Genomic DNA, 22,049 nt, shown 5'->3' with positions numbered 1-22,049 from the left:
TATAGTAACCTTTTATTGTTATATCATTTGCAGGTATCTTCTCCCAGGTAGTAGGTTGCTTTTTTATGTTGTTGATGGTTTCCTTCACTGTGTAAAGCTTTTGTTTTAGTTTTTGTGTAGTCCCAATTGTTTAATTTTGTTTTTGTTTCCCTTCCCTGAAGAATCATATCTAGACAAACATCTCTGTAACTAATGTCAAAGAAATTACTGCCTGTGTTTTCTTCTAGGATTTTTACAGTTTTCAGATCTCACACTTGGATCTTTAATCCATTTTGAGTTTATTTTTGTTTTTGGTTTAAAAAAGTGGTCCAGTTTTAATCTTTTGCATGTAGCCATCCAGTTTTCCTGGCACTAGTTGTAAAAGACACTGTCTTCTCCCCATTGTATATTCTTGCTTTCTTTATTTTAGATTAGTTCACCATGTAAATGTGGGTTTATTTCTGGACTCTCTATTCTGTTCCATTGATCTATGTGTTTATTTTTATGCTAGTGCCATTTTGTTTTGATTACTACCACTTTGTAGTATTTCTTGAAATCAGAGATTGTTATACCTCTAGCCTTGTTCTTCTTTTTCAAGATTGCTTTAGCTGTTCTGCATCTTTTCTGGTTCCATACAGATTTTAGTATTACTTGTTCTACATCTATAAAAATCATTGGTGTTTTGATAGGGATTGTACTAAATCTTCAAATTGGTTTGGGTAGTATGGACATTTTAACAGTATTAGTTCTCTCAACCCATGAGCATATAATATCTTTTCATTTGTTATCATCATTAGTTTCTTTTATCAGTGTTTTATAGTTTTCAGACTCTGGGTCTTCCACTTCTTTGGTTAGGTATATTCCTAGGTATTTTATTAATTTCTCTTTCTGCTACTTTATTACTAGTGTGTGGAAATGCAACAGATTTCTATTGATTAAATTTGTGTCCTGACACTTTACTGAATTCATTGATCAGTTTTAGTAGTTTCTTGGTGGAGTCCTTAGGGTATTCTATATGTTAACTGTCGATTTTTCATATATGGCTTTTTATAATGTTGAGGTATATTCCCTCTAAACTTACTTTGTTGAGAGTTTTCATTATGAATGGATATTGTACTTTATGAGATGCTTTTGCTGCATCTGTTGAGATGATCATTTGGTTTTTACCTTTCCCTTGTTAATATACATTGGGCATAGAGCCTACTTTAAAAAAATAAATTATAAAAGTAAAAATCACTAAAAAAATGAGACATAGGTCTTCTAACTAATCTTTAGTTCTAATATGTGTATGTAAAAAAATCCCGAGAATTATATATAGTCAGAGAAATACTTACAGATATATATCAATCAGATCAGAAAGACAAAACTAGGTACTTTAATTAAAAAGCATAGATTTATTTACACATGAAGTAGAGCATCAGTTTTTATCTTTCCTTTCTTAAGTTGAATTATATCTTTATTCGTTTTAATTTTACAAAGTAGCCATTAGTTTGGGGTAGTAAAAGCTGTCTGGTTCATCCATTGTGGTATAGGTCCTACATTCAGATCTAGTGCAGGGCATGTTCTGGTTTAGAAGTTTATGTCCTTTTCATTAGAACTTGAGCTTAAAGAAAATGTTCAAATATTATGATAAAAGTGACCAGTCTTAAAGATGTGTCCTTGGGATATTTGCTGTTTCTGTGTAAGATTTTACAAGGCTTTCAGATGCTTTTCATATTAATAAAATGAATATGGTCATAAGCTTGAATTTGCATTGCTTCTGTGAGGGAGAAGAACATTATCAATCATAATTTCTTTTTATAATATTAAGGATCATCACTATTTGTTTTGATATAGACCTATAGAAAAAACAACCAAGCAAGGAAAAATTAGAACCCACGTAAGATCACTTTTAAAAGTCACTAACACAATTTCACTTTTGTATGGCTTCTTTCTAATTTTTTTTTATTAAAATGTTTTATTTATTTTTGAGAGAGAGAGAGAGAGCGTGAGCAGGGGAGGGTCAGAGAAAGAGGGAGACACAGAATCTGAAACAGGCTCCAGGCTCTGAGCTAGCTGTCAGCCCAGAGCCCAACGTGGGGCTCGAACCCACAAACCATGAGATCATGACCTGAGCTGAAGTCAGATGCTTAACCGACTGAGCCACCCAGGTGCCCCACTTCTTTCTAATTTTTTCTGTCTTTTTAAAAAGTAGTCTATGGTTGGGTCTTCATGTTTTATTAACTGAACTATTTAAAACAGAATAAACGTTTCATAAAGATTAACAGCTTTATTGAGATATAGTGCACATACCTTTATAATGTTCACTCATTTAAAATATATATTCAGGGGATGCCTGGGTGGCTCAGTTGGTTAAATGTCTGACTTTGACTCATCATGATCTCATGGTTCTTGGCTTCGAGCCCCACATCAGGCTCTGTGCTCACAGCTTAGAGCCTGGAGCCTGCTTTAGATTCTGTGTCTTTCTTTGTCTCCCTCTCTGCCCCTCCCCTGCTTGTACTCTGTCACTCAAAAATAAACAAACATTTAAAAAAATTGTTTTAATAAATAAATATATATATGTGTGTGTGTATATATATATATTATTAACTGAACTATTTAAAACAGAATAAACGTTTCATAAAGATTAACAGCTTTATTGAGATATAGTGCACATACCTTTGTAATGTATATATATATACACACACACATATATATTCGGGGGTGCTTCGCTGACTCAGTTGGAAGAGTGTATGACCCTTGATCTTAGGGTTGTGAGTTTGAACCCCACGTTGGGTGTAGAGATTACTAAAACAATTTAAAAAATACTTAAAATATATATTCACCGGTTTAGTATATTCAGACAGTTGTATAACCATCATAATCAATACTGGAACATTTTCATCCCTCAGAAGAACCCCAGTACCCATTAGCATTGAGTCCTCATTTCCCTCCAATCCTACCCCCAGCAATAGGCAACCACCTGTCTCCTCCCTGTCTCTGTGAGTTTGCATATTCTGAAAATATCATATACATGTAATCATGCAATATGTGGTCCTTTGAGACTAGTGTTGTTCACTTAGCATAATGTTTTCAAGGCTATTCCATGTTACAGCATGTATTAGTACTTCATTTCTTTTTATTACTAAATAATATTCCAGTGTGTGTGTGTGTATGTGTGTGTGTGTATACACACACACACACACACACACTTTATTTTTCTGTTGTTTAGTTGAGCATTTTTGTCATTTCCACTTTTTGGCTATCATAAATGTTACTATGAATGTTCATGAATGTGCACTTGTTTTAAAAAATCAGATCTTGCAAATCATAGTTTTATTCTCAAATATCACTTTCATTCCTTGAAAATAGTCTATTAATCATTGTCTAGACTATGAAGTAAACTTGGCTAATAAATTCTTTTAGTTGTAAGAAATAGAGATGGTGGTGTCTAAATAGATACTTGATCACTGTTTGTTTCTGATATAAACTGTTAAATTCATTATATTTATTTGTTTTAATAAAATAGATATTTGGTGCTTGAAAAACTGAAGAAAGAAGAAGCTGACCGAATTCATATATTCAGTTCTTTTTTCTATAAACGCCTTAATCAGAGAGAAAGAAGAAATCTACATGAAACAACTAATCTATCGTAAGTCAAGCTCTAAAAATATTTAACAGATCTTTAGTAAGTCTCTAAAGTTTAATTTAATAAAAAAGTACTTAATTTATATAGAGGCAATGTCTTTTAATTGTCAGCAAAATTAATATAATTAATAATACTCTAAAGCTTTAAGAATACTTGGAATTCAATAAAGGTTTTTGGTCCAATATCTAAATCATTATTTCCCAAATATGCCTTATAGTTAAAAAAAAAAAATTACTTGGATGCCTATTTAATACAGAGGGCTTTGTTTTACCCTAGATGTTCCATTCATAATATTTAAGAGAGCAACCTGTGAATCTATACTTTTTTTTTAGAGTAATCTTTTTTTTTTTAATGTTTATTTATTTGAGAGAGAAAGAAGGAGAGAAAGAATCCTAAACACTAAGAGTGCAGAGCCCAGCATGAGGCCCAGTCTCATTAACGGTGAGACCATGACTAGAGGTGAAATCAAGAGTCAGACACTCAACCGACTGAGCCACCCAGACACTCCAAATCTATACTTTTAATAAGTTATTTGGATAATTCTGCTCAGACAAGTTAAGGAAATACTTTTCTATATATTAAGCTCCAGTCCATTTGTTTATAATTCCTTTCCACATAGTGATTGCATCCAGCTCTAATATGTTCTGATAATTAGTGAAAAGATATATTCAGAGTGCCCTAAGTTCTGTCAAATCTCTTAGATTTGACAAATTAGCCTGTCAAATTATGGCTGCTGTGCATAATAATATTTCATACTGTTTCAGTGATTTCCTAATTTTACATCTTGAGAGTTGATGAGAGTGATTGGTTTGACCAATGTTCATAGTCTATTTTATTTCATGTATTGTAATGCTCACTTTTCCTGCTCTCTTCTCTTCAAGTCATGGTCTGATACACTTCTCAATATACTTGCTAGTATGTAGTAATATAAATGGTAGCACTGGTTTACTTAGTACTACCAGGAATTAAATAATTCTTGCAGATTCAATAATGGGCAGTTTGACATCTTCTTGGGTCCATCTGAGATGTTCTGTTTTCTTTTCCCAGCTTGTTGAAATCATCTTATGCAACTATTTTATTTGTTAACGTCTTAGCCTTCATAATTTATAAATGTCTGCATATAAGCTGAAGCACTAGAAACATTTCAACAGCTTGATAGTTTTATCTCTTGTCTTACAGAATACAGCAAAAGCGACATGGGAGAGTAAAAACATGGACGCGGCATGTAGATATTTTTGAGAAGGATTTTATTTTTGTACCCCTTAATGAAGCGTGAGTAAGAATTCTCTTTATGCAAATATGAAGGTTATTTTTAGAAAATGTGTTTATGAGGTGAAGAGTTTATTCATTTTAAACTTTCTTAAATTTGTTGTATATGTCTATATTATACTGCTTATTTTATGAAAATGCAGTTTTCCAGTGAATCATTTAAGACATATTTTATAAACACTGGCAAGAAATTTTTCTAATGTTAAAATGGTTTTATTCTTCAGTGTAGAATAGTGTCATTTTTAAAAAGTGGTGCTTGTGGTCTACCAAACATCCTATGAAAAGTCTTCCTTATAGAGAGTAATGACTAGGTCACATAGAAGATTTTGGATCTTTAGTTTAAAAACCACTTTGGCTCTTAACGAAAAAAAGAAAAGATGACTAGATTTATGTCATTTACTCAATTTGAAAACCATGCTGACTTACTTGAAGCTGTTTTCTAAATGGAGGTGGTTAAATATTTTATGTTATTCTTCCACAAGTGACCAGAGAGGCATTGAATTAGAGAATCCGAGTATAGACTTGAGTGTTTTTATATTTCATGTTTTTGTTTTCCTATGCCTTCCAGCCAAAAACCCTTAGGAACGCACCTGTGGTTAGGCAGCTTGGGTTTGTTAGTTGCGTCAAGGAAGAACACACACCATGGGCAACCATGGAGCCTCTAAGTGAAAGTGCAGCCTATGACGGAATTTGAGCCTTGGTTTGGTCACTTTGGGAAAGGTGTAAGGAAGCAGTTGTTTGCATGGGTAAAGAAGTGGCATTTACCCATTTAGCAAAAACGAGGAATATTCGGTATTCATATGGTTATGTTGTGACCTAGTTGTCTCTGCTTAGACAAATTGAGAAATGGCCTTGTTTTGTCTCGATTTATTACAACTGAGGAGTAAATTTGTCTGAGGTTGATATTCAGTAAGATTGTTTATGTCTAATAAGCCTGAGTGTGCCAGACTAGCTTTTGAATGTGTTCTCTTTTTTCCTCACTATGAAAAACAACTTCACTCAGTAGTATAATGAAATTCTACTTACTTAAAACCATATATTAATCATGAGACCTATCGTCTCTCATGAGTGCAGCCACAGATAGGTAGGCTAGGTTAAAAGACTGCTTATGACTATAAAGCCTAACTTCTTCAGAGCTATATGTTTAAGTCAAACATAGTATCATAATTTAAAACCAAGTTTAACACTAATTCTTAATCTCTTCATTAACCTCAAAAATAAGATTTCTTGACAATATAATGTGAACTGCCTGCCCCGGTGAAAGGGAAGGTATACATAGTAGTAAGCTGTTTGTCAGAAATGAATTATAAAGATTTAAAATAGAAATATAGTTTAGGGTACATACTTTAGCAATAGAGGCACATTCCTCTTAGTATATCTGATGTGGATTGAAGCTCTCATCAGTGTTTCCAGCTATCTTGGTGGAAGATGGAGCATGAATAAAGATGTAGAGTCAGTAAAGGACTTTGCAAAAGAACTGTGCCATTTGTAGATGGAAGAATAGCCACCAAGTCACGAGGGTTCATTTTGTCTTAATTGTTTTTGTTTTTGAAGAGGTACAGACACAAATATTTATGTTCATTAATTATTTTAGACAGGCTGGTATGTATTTTGCTATCTGTTTTGTTTTTAATTTTCCTCGTGGTGGTAGTTTCTTTAAAAGTTTGTAAGTCAATTCATTTTAAGTGGAATTACTTGTTCTAGCTTCTCCCGCTGGTGATAATGTAGCTGCTATTAAAAGGGATCAAAAAGCAAAATCATGTCTTTTAGAGGTTGAAAATGACCTCAGATGTGTCTGATTCAACTTTATCCTTCAGCTAGGTGAAGAAAGAATTTTTCTTAGTTTTTAGGTGTACAACAGAAAATTTATGGTTTTTACATATTGTCACACCTAAGAAATGTTAAAAACTGTGATAGACTTAGGTTGTATCTTGAGGATGAGAAATAATATATTATACCATATTTTTAAAACATTCTTTTTACATTTAACTTTTCTGACATTGAGATGAGACTTACAGCCAACTATGTCTTGGAGTTAAGAAGGGGAGAAGGATGGTGTGTTGCTCTTTCTACTACCCCAGCACAATTTAAGTCCCTAGGATGGATAGTAAGGATTAATACTTAAAAACAGAAGAGAAGCATTTCTCCATCTGGCCTTTATAATACTAAGGATACAGCCAGACTCTGTCACCCTTTTATTTATGCAATCTGATGGAGAGACATTGTTTCTTAATATTACCTTGGGGGAATTTAACATTTTGTAAAAATGAGAATATAGAATAACTTTTGTTCATGTCCACTTAGCAAATACCTATTTAACACCCTACTATATGACAAACACTGTACTCAACTAATAAGTTAATTGACACCTATAGCACATAGCATATAGCACTGTCCAGCAAATAGTAAGTTAATGAAATTACTTGTTAGATTAATGAATATTAGCCAGTGTTAGCTGTGTAGCTTTTTACTCATGGTTTTCAACCTATTATTGGAAACTGTGATACCTGAATCAATGATAACTGAATTCAACTAGTTTATATACATTTCAATATAGTATAAGACAAAGAATTATTTAATATTTTCAACATTAAGCAGTTCCTAATCTTATTCTTAAGAAAAACAGACATGCTAAGTGTTTTTAAAAGCTACATATGTGCAATATTTAGAAATGTTCAAAATTATGCAGTTTAATTAGACTTCTGAAAACATTTTAATCTTGAATCTAGTTTTCTATCCTTTGACATAAATAAGTCAAGAAAAAGGTAAATGGAAATGGTGAATTACAGTGATCAAATTTATATTTTGTTAAATTGCCTAAAAATAAGAATGAGCTTTTCATTCAAAACAGTGAAGATTCAAAGGATTGTTTGCAAAAGTGAATGCAGGCTACATAATTCTAAAAAAAAAAAAAAAATTTTTTTTTTAGTAGACATTGTAGTCTATTAATGATCATATAAACATGAGAATTTTAAAAATTGAGCATTTGATATGTTTCAAAGCCTTTAGAATATTTGAACTGATACTTTTTGCCAAATATAATAGGCTCTTCTAATAATATATTCAGTAGTTTCATTTGTTTTTTACAGTGCACACTGGTTTTTGGCTGTTGTTTGTTTCCCTGGTTTGGAAAAACCAAAGTATGAACCTAATCCTCATTACCATGAAAATACAGTCATGCAAAAATGTTCAACTGTAGAGGACAGTTGTATTTCTTCTCCTTCAGCCAGTGAAATGGACAGTTCACAAAATTCCTCTGCCAAGCCTGTAATTAAGAAGATGCTAAACAAAAAACATTGCGTAGCTGGAATTGATTCAGGTGCTGAACAGGAAGAAAGTGACCCTCATTCTCGGAGAAACATAGGCAGTGTGAAATGTAGTCTGAAAAAAATAAATCATACTGCAAGTGAAAGTGAAGAATCGAATAAAGGAGAATCCACATGCCAGAAAGTTGTTGATGGGACTAAAAGTGAAAATGGCCTACAGAATGAATATTTAAGTTCTATGCACCATACAGGTATGTTTCTGAATATTTTGAAAGAATCAAAGAATTCAGAATAAACTGGATTTTTTATACATAGTATTAAGATCTTCGGGAACACTTCTTTTTTTATATACATGTTTATTGACATGACTGCTTATAATAACATTTGCCCATTTTATAACTATAGCCCAGTGAGCTTTGATAAATATGTACAGTCATGTAATCTCTATAGCAATCAAGATTTATTTATTTTTTTAAATCTTTTAATGTTTATTTTTGAGAGGGAGAGAGAGACCAAGTATAAGCCGGGGAGGGGCAGAGAGAGGGAGACACAGAATCTGAAACAGACTCCAGGCTCCATGCTGTCAGCACAGAGCCCAGTGCAGGGCTTGAACTCATGAACCGCAAGATCGTGACCTGAGCTGAAGTCAAGTGCTTAACTGACTGAGCCACCCTGATGCCCCACAATCAAGATTTAGAACTTTCCCATCGCACCTTATAGAAAGTTTAAAAATTTTACTACAGGGTCTACATTTTTTCATTTATAACAACTTGGTTTTATTCTTATTTCATAGGAAATTTACTGTATTTCGCAGAAATAGTAATTGGACAGTCTTAGGTCTTTCAGGTGAATTAGTTCATTTTTAATTTAGAGATGGAATAGTAAGACTCAGAAATTAAAGCTTTCCCTTCCAAAATAGTTGTTACATTCAAATTAAAGGTTAGTTCCTTATTCCTCACTCTATCCTTCATGGGTTTTAGTGGGAAGAACACTGCTCCAATTTCTGCTTTTTTATTTCCTTCTGTTCAATCGATTTTTTCCCTTGAATCGGTTCTATATTTCTTGCACTTGTTAGAGAAATCTAAAGTTTCTCTTCTAATACTTAAACTTCATATCAAGTCACTTGTTTTCATTTTCTCTCCAACTCAAAAGTAAACTAGTCTACTTCATAAAATCCATAATATGCTGAGATTTGCCTTGCTTACTAAACTGTGAATAAATTTAATACATTTTCTTTGAAGGAAAAAAGTCAGGATAAGACATAGAAGAAATTACATGAATTCAGAAAGAACCTATCAAAAATTAAGAATGCTGAACATAGTATTGGTACTTTTACCACCTTATTTTGGTAACTCAGAAAGCTGTTTCTGAGTTTTATAAGAATATTTTTTATTTGTTTGACATATTTGCTACTTAGTAAAAAAAAATAAAAGAGGCAATGAATAGTCATATTAAAGATTAATTACTGGGGCACCTGGTTGGTTCAGTTAAGTGTCCAACTTCGGCTCAGGTTATGATCTCACGGTTTGTGAGTTCAGGCCCCACATTGGGCTCTTTGCTGAGCCTAGAGCCTGCTTTGAAATCTCTTTCTCTCTCTCTGTCTCTCTCTGTCTCTCTCTCTTTCTCTGCCCCTGCCCTGCTCCTGCTCTTTCTCTCTCTCTTTCTCTCTCTGTCTCTCTCTCTCTCTTTCTCTGCCCCTGCCCTACTCCTGCTCTTTCTTTCTCTCTCAAAAAAATAAACATTAAAAAATATTTTAAGATTAATTAACCATTTTGGCACTCTGAAAACTAAGCCTTCAAAGCAGTGTGTAGTTTCTTGCCAGTTAGCACATGAGACGGTGATAGAGATCATTAGACATAAGAGTAATGTAGACCACAACCACAGTGAGATACTTCCTCATATCATACTAGTATAGTGTGGCTACAATCAAAAAGTCAGATATTAACAAGTATGGGTGAGGATATGAAGAAATCAGAACCCCTCATGTTACTAGTGGAAGTATAAAATGGTGCAGCTGCTTGTTTTTGAAGACAGTTTGATAGTTCCTTAAAAAATGAAATGTAGGGTACCTGGGTGGTCGGTTAAGTGACCAACTCTTGATTTCAGTTCAGATCATGATCTTAGTGGTTCCTGAGTTTGAGCCCCTCATCGGGCTTTGTTCTACAGTGCAGAGCCTGCTTGGGATTCTCTCCTCCCTCTCTCTGTCCCTATCCTGCTCTCTCTCTCTCACAAAATAAAGTTTAATTAAACGTAGAGTTAACATATGACCCAGCAATTTCACTCCTCCTACATATATATCCTAGAAAAATAAAAGCACACAAAAACTTGGGCACGGATATTCATAGCAACTTTATAGTAGCCAAAATGCAGAAGCAACCTAAAGGTTCATCCACTGACAAATGGATAGTCAATTAGTGATATATCTATCCAATGGAATGTTATTAGATCATAAAAAGGAATACTGCTACGTGCTACAACATAGATGAGTCTTGAAAGTATTGTGAAAGTAGTCACAAAAGACCACATGTTATATGATTCCATTTGTATGAAATCTCCCAAACAGGAAAAGCTATGGAGTAGATTAGTGGCTGCTTAGGACTAGTGTGGTGTGGCTGAAGAGTACAGTGTTTCTTACTGAGATTTTAAAATTTTCTCTGATGATAGTTGTACATATGTGTAAATATATCAAAAACAACTGAATTGTACACTTATTTTTTTGAGAGATTGCATGCGTACGAGTGGGGGAGGGGCAGAAAGAGAGGCTTGAACCCACAAACCATGAGATCGTGGCCTGAGCTGAAAGCAAGTGTTGGACTCTGTCTGAGCCACCCAGGTACCCCCTGAATTGTACACTTTAAATGGGTGAATTGTATGATATTTGAATTATATCTCCATAGAACTATTTTCTTTAAAGTTCTCTGTTGATCAGTAATCTTATACACTGTAATGTGAATTCAAATGAGAAATGAATTAAAGTTTGAGCACCTTGGTTTCTTTGGGTTTGGTTAAGCATCTGACTTTTGGTTTCAGCTCAGGTCATTATCTCAGGATTCATTAATTCGAGACCCACATCAAGCTCTGTGCTGACAGTGTGGAGCCTGCTTGGGATTCTCTGCCTCCCTCCTTCCCTCCTTCCCTCCCTCTCTTTCTCTCTCCTGCTCTCTCTCTCCCTCTCTGCCCCTCCCCCGCTCGCTTTCTCAAAAACTAAATAAATACACTTTAAAAAATGAATTAAAGTTCATGATTTAAAAGCAATGGGACAAAACCTAGGGCTTCATATATATATATATACCCCAGAAATTCCTGGTAGCCCTTTCCTTCAAATTTTCTAGCCAAGTAGTATCCAGTTAAATTTAAGTAAATATCCTCACAAATCCTAGTGGAGATCAAAGTATAGAATCATCTGTTTGCCTTTCTAGCCCCCCATCCCTTTTTTAAACTATGGTTTGTGTATTTGTTTTGTTTTTGGTATGTGTGTAGCTGCATCAACTATATCTTCCTTAGGGGAAATTAATTTACATTTATTGGGTGTGATACCTTGATATTTTCTCTTCTTTTCAGTGCTTGCCTTAATCCAATGATGATAGTATCCCATGGTTTGAAAAATGGTGCTCTAGAGTGAGTCTGTGCATTTCTGTGCTTTTCTCGGATGTTTCCGAGGGATCACTCACACAAAAGTACATTAAGTAAGAGTGCTCTCTAGAGGTGCTTCTACTACCTCAGAGAGGTTGGTTATATAGTCTGTTCTATATCAAATGGCATGTTAAAAATTAGGATAAGAGCTTTTAACAATTTTAGTGATTATGATTAATATTTCAATACTGATTTCCAATTTGGTCTGGGAATATAATTGACAAGATTTAAATGAGGCATGTAGGTAGTTTTAATGTAGGGTTGTTTTTTTTTTTTAAGTTTATTTATTTATTTTGAAAGAGCATGAGCAGGGAACTCAGGCTCATGACCTGAGCTGAGATCAAGAGTCCAACACTTGACTGACTCAGCCACCCAGGCATCCCCGTTTTAATATAGTTTTAACCATCAAACACACATAGTCAAAAGTATTGACTTCTGATGTCAGATATACACTGTCGTAAATAAGTGGGAATTGTATCTGATCACAGGAATTAGGTTAAGGTCAATTGTAGGAAAATAACGTGTAGTATCAGTACTTTCATTTGCTGGTTTTTCAGTAGGACACCATATGAAATGTTGTTTTACTCTGGTACATGAAAAATGTATATGTTTTAAACTCTAGAATCTCACTTGGCATCTTCAGATGATCTCACTATTTGAGAAGCTCTCAGGAACTGGGACTGATTTAAAGAACAGCTGATTGAGTTATCATCTCTGAGTTTATGCCAGAACATTTGTTTATTGAATGAAAGAATTAACTACAGTATTTAAATTCTTTTCCTCCATTTTTAATGCACATGTTTTTAACTTGTGTAAGGTTTATATTTATATAACACAGCTTCTGTAGAATTGGCTGCTAGAGTAACTTAATTATAATTGATCATGAATTGCCTGAGTATTTGGACAGATTTTATTTGAATATAGATATTTTAGCTTCAATCATAAAAATACATATGTTTGAAAAACAATTGAAAGGTTATTTTTCATAGAACAAAATGATTTACATAGTGTTTTATTATTTATTATAAGTAGTATGTTTCCAATCACAGCGTCCTATCCTAACATGATTATTTTCATATGTGTATTTTCTTTTATTATTTGTCCAAAAACAAGCCTATTTTACTTCATTTTATTAATTTTTATTTTTTATTTTAATTTTTTAAAAGCTTATTTATTTTGGAGAGAGGGAGAGAGCAGAGCAGGGGCAGAGAGAGAGGAGACCAAGAATCCCAAGCAGACTCTATGCTGTCAGCACAGAATCCAATGCAGGACTTGAACTCACCAACTGTGAGGTCATTACCTGAGCCAAAGACAAGAGTTAGATTCTTAACCAACTGAACTACTCAGAGGCCCCATTAATCATTTTATTTTATTTTTTTATTTTTTNGCGAGATCATGACCTAAGCAAAAGTCGGACGCTTAACCGACTAAGCCACCCAGGCGCCCCAATCATTTTATTTTTTAATCTATAAAACATTTTTCATATTTTTTAATTTTAAAAATATGTTTTATGTTCTACAGTTTGCTGTTTCTGGTTTTGGACAGTAAGTTATTTTCAGATTATTGTAGCTTCTGTTACTAAAGATAACCACCATACCTAGTACAAAAATGTTTTACACATGTATATATCTGTATACATATTTAAATATACATATACTTAATAATATAATTGATACCTAGTTTTAAATTTAATGAATTTTCAAGTCCGAGTTGTAGAAGTAACTTTGTAATTGACATGTCAATCCAGGGTGGTTGTTTGTTTCTTTGTTTGTTTATTTAATGTTCATTTTAAGAGAGTGAGAGTGCAAGCAAGAGAGGGGCAGAGAGGGAGACGGAATCCCAAGCAGGCTCTGCACTGTCAACTCAGAGCCCAAGGTGAGCTCGATCTCACAAACTATGATATCATGATGTGAACTAATATCAAGAATTAGATACTCAACCAGCTGAGCCACCCAGGTGTCCCTCAGTCCAGGATTTTATTAACAGTAAGTTATATTTGTGAGGGGTACCTAGGTGGCTTAATCTGACACTAGATTTTGGCTCAGGTCATGATCTTCTGATTTGTGAGATCTAGCACTGTGTCAGGCTCTGCGCTGAACAGAACAAAGCCTGCTTGGGATTCTCTCTTCTCTCTCTCTCTCTCTCAAAAATAAACTTTTTAAAAAGTAAGTTACATTTGTGATATTACATGTTAATTCAGATTTCACATCTATATTTACTATACAATTAGCATTAATTTTAACATATACTGTAAGTTACATGAATGTCCTTATAAAAATTATGTAATGTTTCTTATTGATATAGATGGTTTAAGCAAAATTAGACTAAACTATAGTGATGAATCAGCAGAAGGCAGTAAAATGCTTGAAGATGAACTCATCGACTTCTCAGAAGATCAGGATAACCAGGTAGAACCTAATGCTTGGCTAAAAGGTCCAATATTTTATCTAATTAAATTTTTCTTTGGAGTCCTACAGGCAATTTCTTCAACCAGTAACTCATGCCTTCTGAATTTGGGTCTCATCTCAAAGCACAAACTGAATTTTTAATTTAGAAGTTGCCACATTAAATGTATTAATGTTGTTTTGTATTATTTTCTTTTAGGGTTTTTGTTGTAGTTTTGGCTATCCATTTAATATAAAAGGGATTCTCCCACCTGAACCCAGCCAGCAGCCCACTAACCCTATAATCCCTTTTTCTTCCTCTTTTAAAGCATTTGTGGGTCTTACCTAACCTTTGGTGTAACTTGTTCGAGAGGCAAATGTTTAGATACTTGATTATCTAAAGATTATCATGTGGTACATGAGCACAGCAAAATTATATTAATTTTTCCATTGATTCTTTTTCTTTCTTCTAATTTAATGTGTAGGTATCATGGCAGGAGCATATAGTATTTAGTTAAAACTAACTTAGGTCAGTTCTCATATTTCCTTAGTTTCATTTGCTACGATAAATTTTATTTACACCAAGAATAAAATCTATTTTTGAAAATATTTTATGGAAGAAAAGTTTGTAAGAATCCTACAGCATTTCATTTCTTTAATTCTTTGACCTTTCTTTAGTTGTTAGGATAAACTTTGAGTTTATCTTGTGTAGTGAAGATAGCTCTGTACTGTACCATTTGTCCTTTTTGTTTAATCTTCATGTTAACAAAAGCCATTTTTTGATGCCCCTTGCTCTACAATATATGTCCAAGGAATACAGTTTTTCTCTGCAACTTATACAGGCACATTGTAGGTATTACATTAAAAGCTTACAAAGAGCACTGTTCATATGCCTCTTTGTTTGTAACATTTATGTGAACTAGCTCATCTATGTATTATTTTTATGATTATTATTATCATTTCCAGTGTTATTTATAAGGTTGCCAGAAGCTTTCTAAAGAATAGAAAAAGTCTTGTTTTATATTCAAGATAATCTACAGAAAAAGTCACAGTGTCACTAAGTTTTCTCTCAAGTGAAGTGGATATATGATTTTGTCAAGGAGTTGTTTCCAAAAACCCTTTAAATATTTCTGATTTGAGAAAATTACTTACGTAAAAGAATAATAAATATAAGTCATTCATATTCCTATTGTGAAATGGTCATCTTGGCCAACAAACAAGTTTTGTAGAAATCTCTAAAATCAGAGCAGTAGTCTTTGACTAAAGAAGAATGAGTCATATATTTTCAGTAATTAAAATTTTATTTTACATTGAATATATAGACGTAACAATTTTTCATGGACTTCTGATCAGTAATTTCTTTTCATTAAAATGTCAGTGTTGTGTCATTAGAGAATTAGAACTGATTAACCGCATTTTCTCATGTCTGATCACTTATATGGAAAAGAATTTACATATTTACTACAAAGATTTTTATCTTCAGTAATGCTATTTTTTGAGGTTATTAATTATTTAGATTATATAATTTCAATACTAACGGGATGTCTTTTATAGGATGATAGCAGTGATGATGGATTCCTTGCCGATGACAACTGCAATTCAGAAATAGGACAGTGGCATTTAAAGCCTACCATCTGTAAACAGTAAGCATTAACTTTATATCTTACAAACTGTGTGATATATTTTATTTACATACCGTCATAGAATAAAACATAACTGGACAGTTTTTATTTAAACAAGTACTTAAAAGTCACAAAGCCTTTCAAGATGGGTGAGGAGAATTGGTAACCAGGGCTCAAGTTGGGCAGAATGGATAATCCTTTCAGTTCTGTGTCCATTTTCTATTTGTATACGCACACACATTCCCAGAGAGAGCTACTATTCCTTTTGGATATATATTGATTTGGAGCAAAAAAAGGACAAAGGACTGTCATTTAAATTCAAACCAGTAACTTTAGAATTGGAGTTTACAGTGGTACCATAGCTACTATGTGAAGACTGTGGAGTGACTCAAGGCAGTCCTTAGGGACATGATTCAAGATGGGAAGCCCAAATGAGAGTGAATCTGTTTGGTTTTCAAAAGTACGTGTTTTGGGGGCACCTGAGTGGCTCAATCGGTTGAGCGTCCGACTTCGGCTCAGGTCATGATCTCACGGTTTGTGGGTTCGAGCCCCTCATCAGGCTCTGTGCTGACAGCTAGCTCAGAGCCTGGATCCTGCTTCAGATTATGTGTCTCTCCGTCTGTGACCCTCCCCTGCTGACACTGTCTCTCTCTCTCTCAGAAATAAATAAAAAACATTTAAAAAAAATTTTTTTAAAAACATGTTCTGGGGGGGCGCCTGGGTGGCTTAGTCGGTTAAGCGTCCGACTTTCGCTTAGGTCATGATCTCGCGGTTCGTGGGTTCGAGCCCCGCGTCGGGCTCTGTGCTGACTGCTCAGAGCCTGGAGCCTGTTTCAGTCTGTGACTCCCTCTCTCTCTGACCCTCCCCTGCTCACGCTCTCTCTCTCTCTCTCTCTCTCTCCTAGAAATAAATAAAACATTTAAAAAACAAAACAAAACATGTTCTGGGGCACCTGGTTGGCTCAGACTGTAGAAGATGTGACTCTTGATCTCAGGGTCATGAGTTCAAGCCCCATGATGGGTGTAGAGCTTGCTTAAAAAAAAAAAAAAAAGTACATGTTATGAGGTCTTTTCAGGGTCTATGAATAACTTAGTTGATGAGGTATTACCTATTTTTAGACTCTATCTCTTTTGACTTTTTTAAGAAAATGTTGGGTGAAACTCCATTAACAGCTTTTGAAACTCAAACTTCACTTATGAATGAAAATGTAGGGAGCTAGAGCAATTAAGCGATCTGCCTCAAATCCCACAGAATTTTAGGCAAGAAGAATCCAGATCTTTAAACATTCCAAGACTTTTTGTACTATATTAGTCTTCCTCACTTGGGTTTACAACAATATTTCAAAGGTTGTGTGTTACTCATATTGAGTGTTCTAAAGTAGAACCTTACACTGATTTTTACACTGGATTCTAAATCTTACACTGGATTCTTAATTGGATTCAAAAAACACTGGATTCTAAACTAATTCCCTTTTATTTTATTTTTCCCTATTTTTAAATAATGTCTATACTCCGTGTGAGGCTTGAACTCAAAACCTTAAGTTCAAGAGTTGCATGCTCCACTAGCTGGGCCAACCAGGGACTCCTAAACTAACTCTGCTGTGTGATGATTACCTGTTTTGTTATCTATAATAGGTTTTGGTTAAAAATGGGATTATTTGGGGGCATCTGGCTGGCTCAGTTGGAAGAATGTGCAACTATTGATCTTGGAGCTGTGGGTTTGAGCCTCACGTTGGGTATAGAGATTACTAACAAATATTAATGAACTTTTAAGAAATGGATTTATTTCTACTTTGCTTGTTCCTACTTTTGGTAATTTGGAATTTGGGGATATTCAAATTTTCAGAATTATTTTGCCTTTTTACTAAATTTTGAATTCTTTTAAGGAACTAACTATGGAACTTCAGTGAAATATATTCATAATAAGATATGGTTCAGTTAATATTCTACAATTTGGTATTTAGTATAGCCATGGATATTTAAATATTATTGGGATATGTGTATCTGTAAGATTTATTTTTTATCCAAATTTTACTGAGTCAAGGGAATTGTGAGTGTTTTAAATTCTATTGTTAATGCTCATCTTTTTATGCCTTTTTTAACATTATAAAGTGATAACATTTGGTCGTTTCACCCTGCAGACCTTGTATCCTGCTGATGGACTCACTTAGAGGCCCTTCTCGATCGAATGTTGTAAAAATTCTAAGAGAGTAAGTTCAAAATCATCACTTGTACTTTGTATTCTGGTGGGAATGAGGGACTATGTATACTTATATATGTATATTCTTACTGTATGTGCATTATTGCAGGTATTTAGAGGTGGAATGGGAAGTTAAAAAAGGAAGCAAAAGAAGTTTTTCCAAAGATGTTATGAAAGGCTCTAATCCAAAAGTACCCCAGCAAAACAACTTCAGTGATTGTGGTGTATATGTATTACAGTATGTAGAGAGCTTTTTTGAGGTGGGTTTCAGTATGTTGGATCTGATGTAATAAATAATAGTGTATAGTGGACCTTTAGACAACATGCGCTTGAACTGCATGGGTCTGCTTATTCACAGATTTTTTTTTTTTAATATAGTACAGTACTATAAATGTATTCTCTTCCTTATGATTTTTGTAACATTTTCTTTTCTCTAGCTTACTTTATGTAAGAAAATCGTAATATAATACATATACAAAATATGTGTTAATGGAGTATGTTATCAATAAAGCTTTTGGTCAATAGTAGGCTATTGGTAGGTAAGTTTTTCGGGAGTCAAAAGTTGTATGTGGATTTTGGACTCAATAGGGCCAGCACCCTGAATCCCCACATTGTTCAAGGGTCAACTGTTTTTGACCTTACATCAATGTTAAAAACATTAATAAGGAAATACTTTAAATAATTTGAAAACTATCATTTCAAAAATTTGTCCCAAGTTGGAGAGTTTTTAAAGAATAAAAAGACTACTTCATGAAATCCAAGGTTTGTTGACTTCATTCCTCATAACTGACCAACTTTCCCTCTCCACTGGCTCTTTCCACCTTAAGACTTTTACCCTCTTTTCTCCCCTTTATGGATATATTTATGGAGAAGTAGTTATACGTTCACTGTCTTCATTTCCACAAATCCTACTCATTTCTCAAATCTTTGTAATCTGGCTTTACTCTTGCCCTTACACTGAAATTGTTCCCAACCTCCCCATACCATTTGATACTGCGGGCCATTCCTTTTTCATAATGCTTTCTTCCTTTGACTTCAGAGGTACAATACCATGGACACCTCTCTTAGATATCCTTTATAATTCTCTTGACTCCATCCTTGTCCTCATCCATCATCCAGTATAGCACTCAGTCCTGTGAAATGTATCACTTAATGTCACATCTGTTCAATCCCTATTCCTGCTGCCACTTTCTAAGTCCAGTATATTGGCATCACTATTCTGAACCACAACACCAGTCTCTAAGCCTGCTGCCTTTTATTTTTCACGGTTGTTTTCCAGAAACTAGAGTCTTAATCATTTTATGCATGTGAAAGATGAAAATCCTTCCTGTGTTCTAGCCTCATTTCCTACCATGCTTACTCCAGCATTCTGTGTCATTCAGTTTCTTATATTGTGCCATGTTCTTTCTTGCCTCTAGGCTTGGTCCTAGGTCCCTACATGGGATACTCTTCCCAGTTGCTTCTTTCATTCTTCATTGGACCAGCTTCTACTCATTCTTCAGGTTTCAGCTTAAATATTACTTCCTGGAATTACATTAAGCCCCCAGACATGGATTTTCATAGGACTTTCTGCTTCTACTGTCATAACACTTGTCGTGTACATTGTTTTAATTGTTGAGTTCTCTGTCTGTCTAGACTAGAATCAGCAAACCATTTATAAAAGGGCCAAGTAGTAAATATTTTCAGCTCTGTGGCCATGCAGTTTGTACGCCTACTCGCAGTTCAGCTATCGTGTCCTGAGAGCATCCACAGACAACATGTAAATGAGTTGGTGTGGCTGTTTCTCAATAAGGCTTTATTTATAAAAACAGGCCGTAGGCAGAATTTGGCTCACTAGCTGTAGTTTGCTGACCTCTAATCTAGACTACAAGATCTATAGGCAGAAACTGTCTCATTATCTCCACTGCCTAGCACAATATCTGGCCTGAGATAGGTAATGAGTACATACTTATTAAATGAATTTACTGATTATCCATTTTTAACTCTATAATGCTTTTGTGATTGAAATTAAAATATTTATTATGGTTTTCTAATGTGCATTTAATATTTTTATTTCCAGAATCCAATTCTCAATTTTGAACTACCCATGAATTTGGCAAACTGGTTTCCTCCCCCAAGAATGAGAACAAAAAGAGAAGAAATCCGAAACATAATTCTGAAGCTTCAGGAAGATCAGAGCAAAGAAAAAAAGAAGCATAAGGACACTTTTTCAGCAGAAACATCTTTAGGTGAAGGAGCAGAACAATATGTCAATAGCATCTCAGACTGACCCATTTTTGATGCTTGTCAGTGTTGCCTTCAGAAACTGAGTGACTTTCAACTTTGGGTATAGACAGTAAAGAACTGAAGTGCTCACTTACTCAGAGTGATCTGGAAATGTTAATGCTTGTATAAATGTCATATAATTAATTTCCAATGGAGTATGTATTAAGTAAAAGTTTGTAAATATGTTAATGAGGCCAATTTTTCCAGCATTTATAATTATTTTTTTCACTTGTTAGGAAGCTTTTGTTATGTATTTTCTGTTAATAGTACTTGAAACTGCAACTTCTCAACACAAAATAAATAAAAAGAAAATATTTATAGGAGGAAATGATTAATTTGATATTCTTTAGTGAACTTGTATTAAATTCCTTAGTGGGTGTGACATTTCATGGGAATATTTAAGTATCTATGATAATCCTTTGACCTGCATTTGTTCTAAAATAACTTGAAATATGAAAATATGATTAAATATAAGGCATTTTGAACAAGAAAGACATCTTCATATGCTTGTATAGTGGAAAAAAAATAACAGCTTTTTAATTCATACACTCCCTTGTGTTCAGAGAACCCCAAAAATGTAATAAATATTTATAATTTTACACCAATATTTAAGAAGCAGTATTAAGAGAAATTCAAAGAATAATAACCTTGAATTATACTTCTAAATAATAATTATACTTTATCATATCTTATTGTCAAGTACATTTCTGAAGACATCAAAGACTCAGGTTAAACTATTTTGGTAAGTGCAGCTTAAATTTCAACTATCCCATGTTACCATTCTATATTATAGGTTAAAGTATGCTACAATCTATGTGATATAGTTAATAAACATTTTTAATCTGTGTGAACACAGAAATTTAAATAGGAATTTACTATTTTTTGTAATGGCTTTTGCTATTTTTTCATTGCTCATTTTGTTCTCGTTATTTTGATAAACAAAATATCAGACTTCTGTGCTTGAGTTTTTTAGTGTAAATTATTTTTACATGTAAAAGTACTGTCTTTAAACCAATTTCATAATGCAGAAAAAATCTTCTACCTTGAATTCTCCTTTACAAATACTAAAATGTGATGGTTTTGATGACAGAATTACAACTCATCTAGGCATTGTGCACATACCTGTTGAAACTATTATTTTCCAATGAAATGTTATACATTTCTTTCAAATTAACTTTGAGACTTGAAATATATATTTTAAAAGTTATTTTTTGTTAAATAATGAATTTTAAGATACACTTATAACAAAAGTAGTTGAGAATAAAATGAAGGCCATTTTTATCATCAGCAATTCTTTTTTAACCTGGCCAAATAATGGCAATTGTGAACATTTTAGGCTATTTTCTTGAATTTAATAAAGGCCACGGGTATGTTTGGAGTGGATGGGGGTGTTGTTAACCGAAAACAAACAAACAGAAAAAAGACACCTATTCATTAAGGAAAATATTAAAATGTAAGCTTAAGGAAAATCACCATTGGCCACCATTAGTGCCATCAAATACAGATTTATTACTTTGCATATTTTAACATTATTTATTTCTGATTCCATTATTTCTTTTTCAGGAATACCCTAGAGCTATTACCTTAGATATGAAAAAGTAAAAATTAAGAGTTTAGTTTTATTACTTACTGAATATGGACCAAAAAATGAAAATTATTTTAAAAATCTGATAGCAGTAAGCAAAACTGGCATATTTAATTTTTTATGTACTGAATTTTGTCAGAATTTGAAGATACTAAAACACTATTCTAAAATGCTTGTTTTATGTCTAGTGGTTACATTTGCACTCTTATTTTTGATAAG

At 33.6% G+C, this 22,049-nt stretch overlaps 1 protein-coding gene across 5 annotated transcripts in view; it reads left to right on the top strand.

Moving 5' to 3' along the window:
- SENP6 (SUMO specific peptidase 6) overlaps positions 1-21,110 on the top strand; it is a 109,310-nt gene extending 88,200 nt beyond the window's left edge. For 4 of the 5 annotated variants that reach the window (XM_077770200.1, XM_077770191.1, XM_077770213.1 and 1 more), the window contains 8 exons: positions 3,488-3,610; positions 4,787-4,879; positions 7,966-8,393; positions 14,080-14,183; positions 15,714-15,802; positions 17,922-17,990; positions 18,090-18,240; positions 20,040-21,110. In XM_077770200.1, the coding sequence (XP_077626326.1) occupies positions 3,488-3,610; positions 4,787-4,879; positions 7,966-8,393; positions 14,080-14,183; positions 15,714-15,802; positions 17,922-17,990; positions 18,090-18,240; positions 20,040-20,249 (1,267 nt within the window). In that variant the 3' untranslated portion in view covers positions 20,250-21,110. The remainder of the gene's footprint in view (positions 1-3,487; positions 3,611-4,786; positions 4,880-7,965; positions 8,394-14,079; positions 14,184-15,713; positions 15,803-17,921; positions 17,991-18,089; positions 18,241-20,039) is intronic. The other variant, XM_077770207.1, reaches the window with a different exon arrangement.
- The last annotated feature ends 939 nt before the right edge of the window (positions 21,111-22,049 follow it).

The sequence above is a fragment of the Crocuta crocuta genome, unplaced genomic scaffold (assembly GCF_008692635.1).
Source record: "Crocuta crocuta isolate KB4526 unplaced genomic scaffold, BGI_CrCroc_1.0 scaffold270, whole genome shotgun sequence".
NCBI lineage: Eukaryota > Metazoa > Chordata > Mammalia > Carnivora > Hyaenidae > Crocuta > Crocuta crocuta.
The sequence above is the reverse complement of the archived record's forward strand: the minus strand, read 5'-3'. Positions and strand labels throughout refer to the sequence as shown.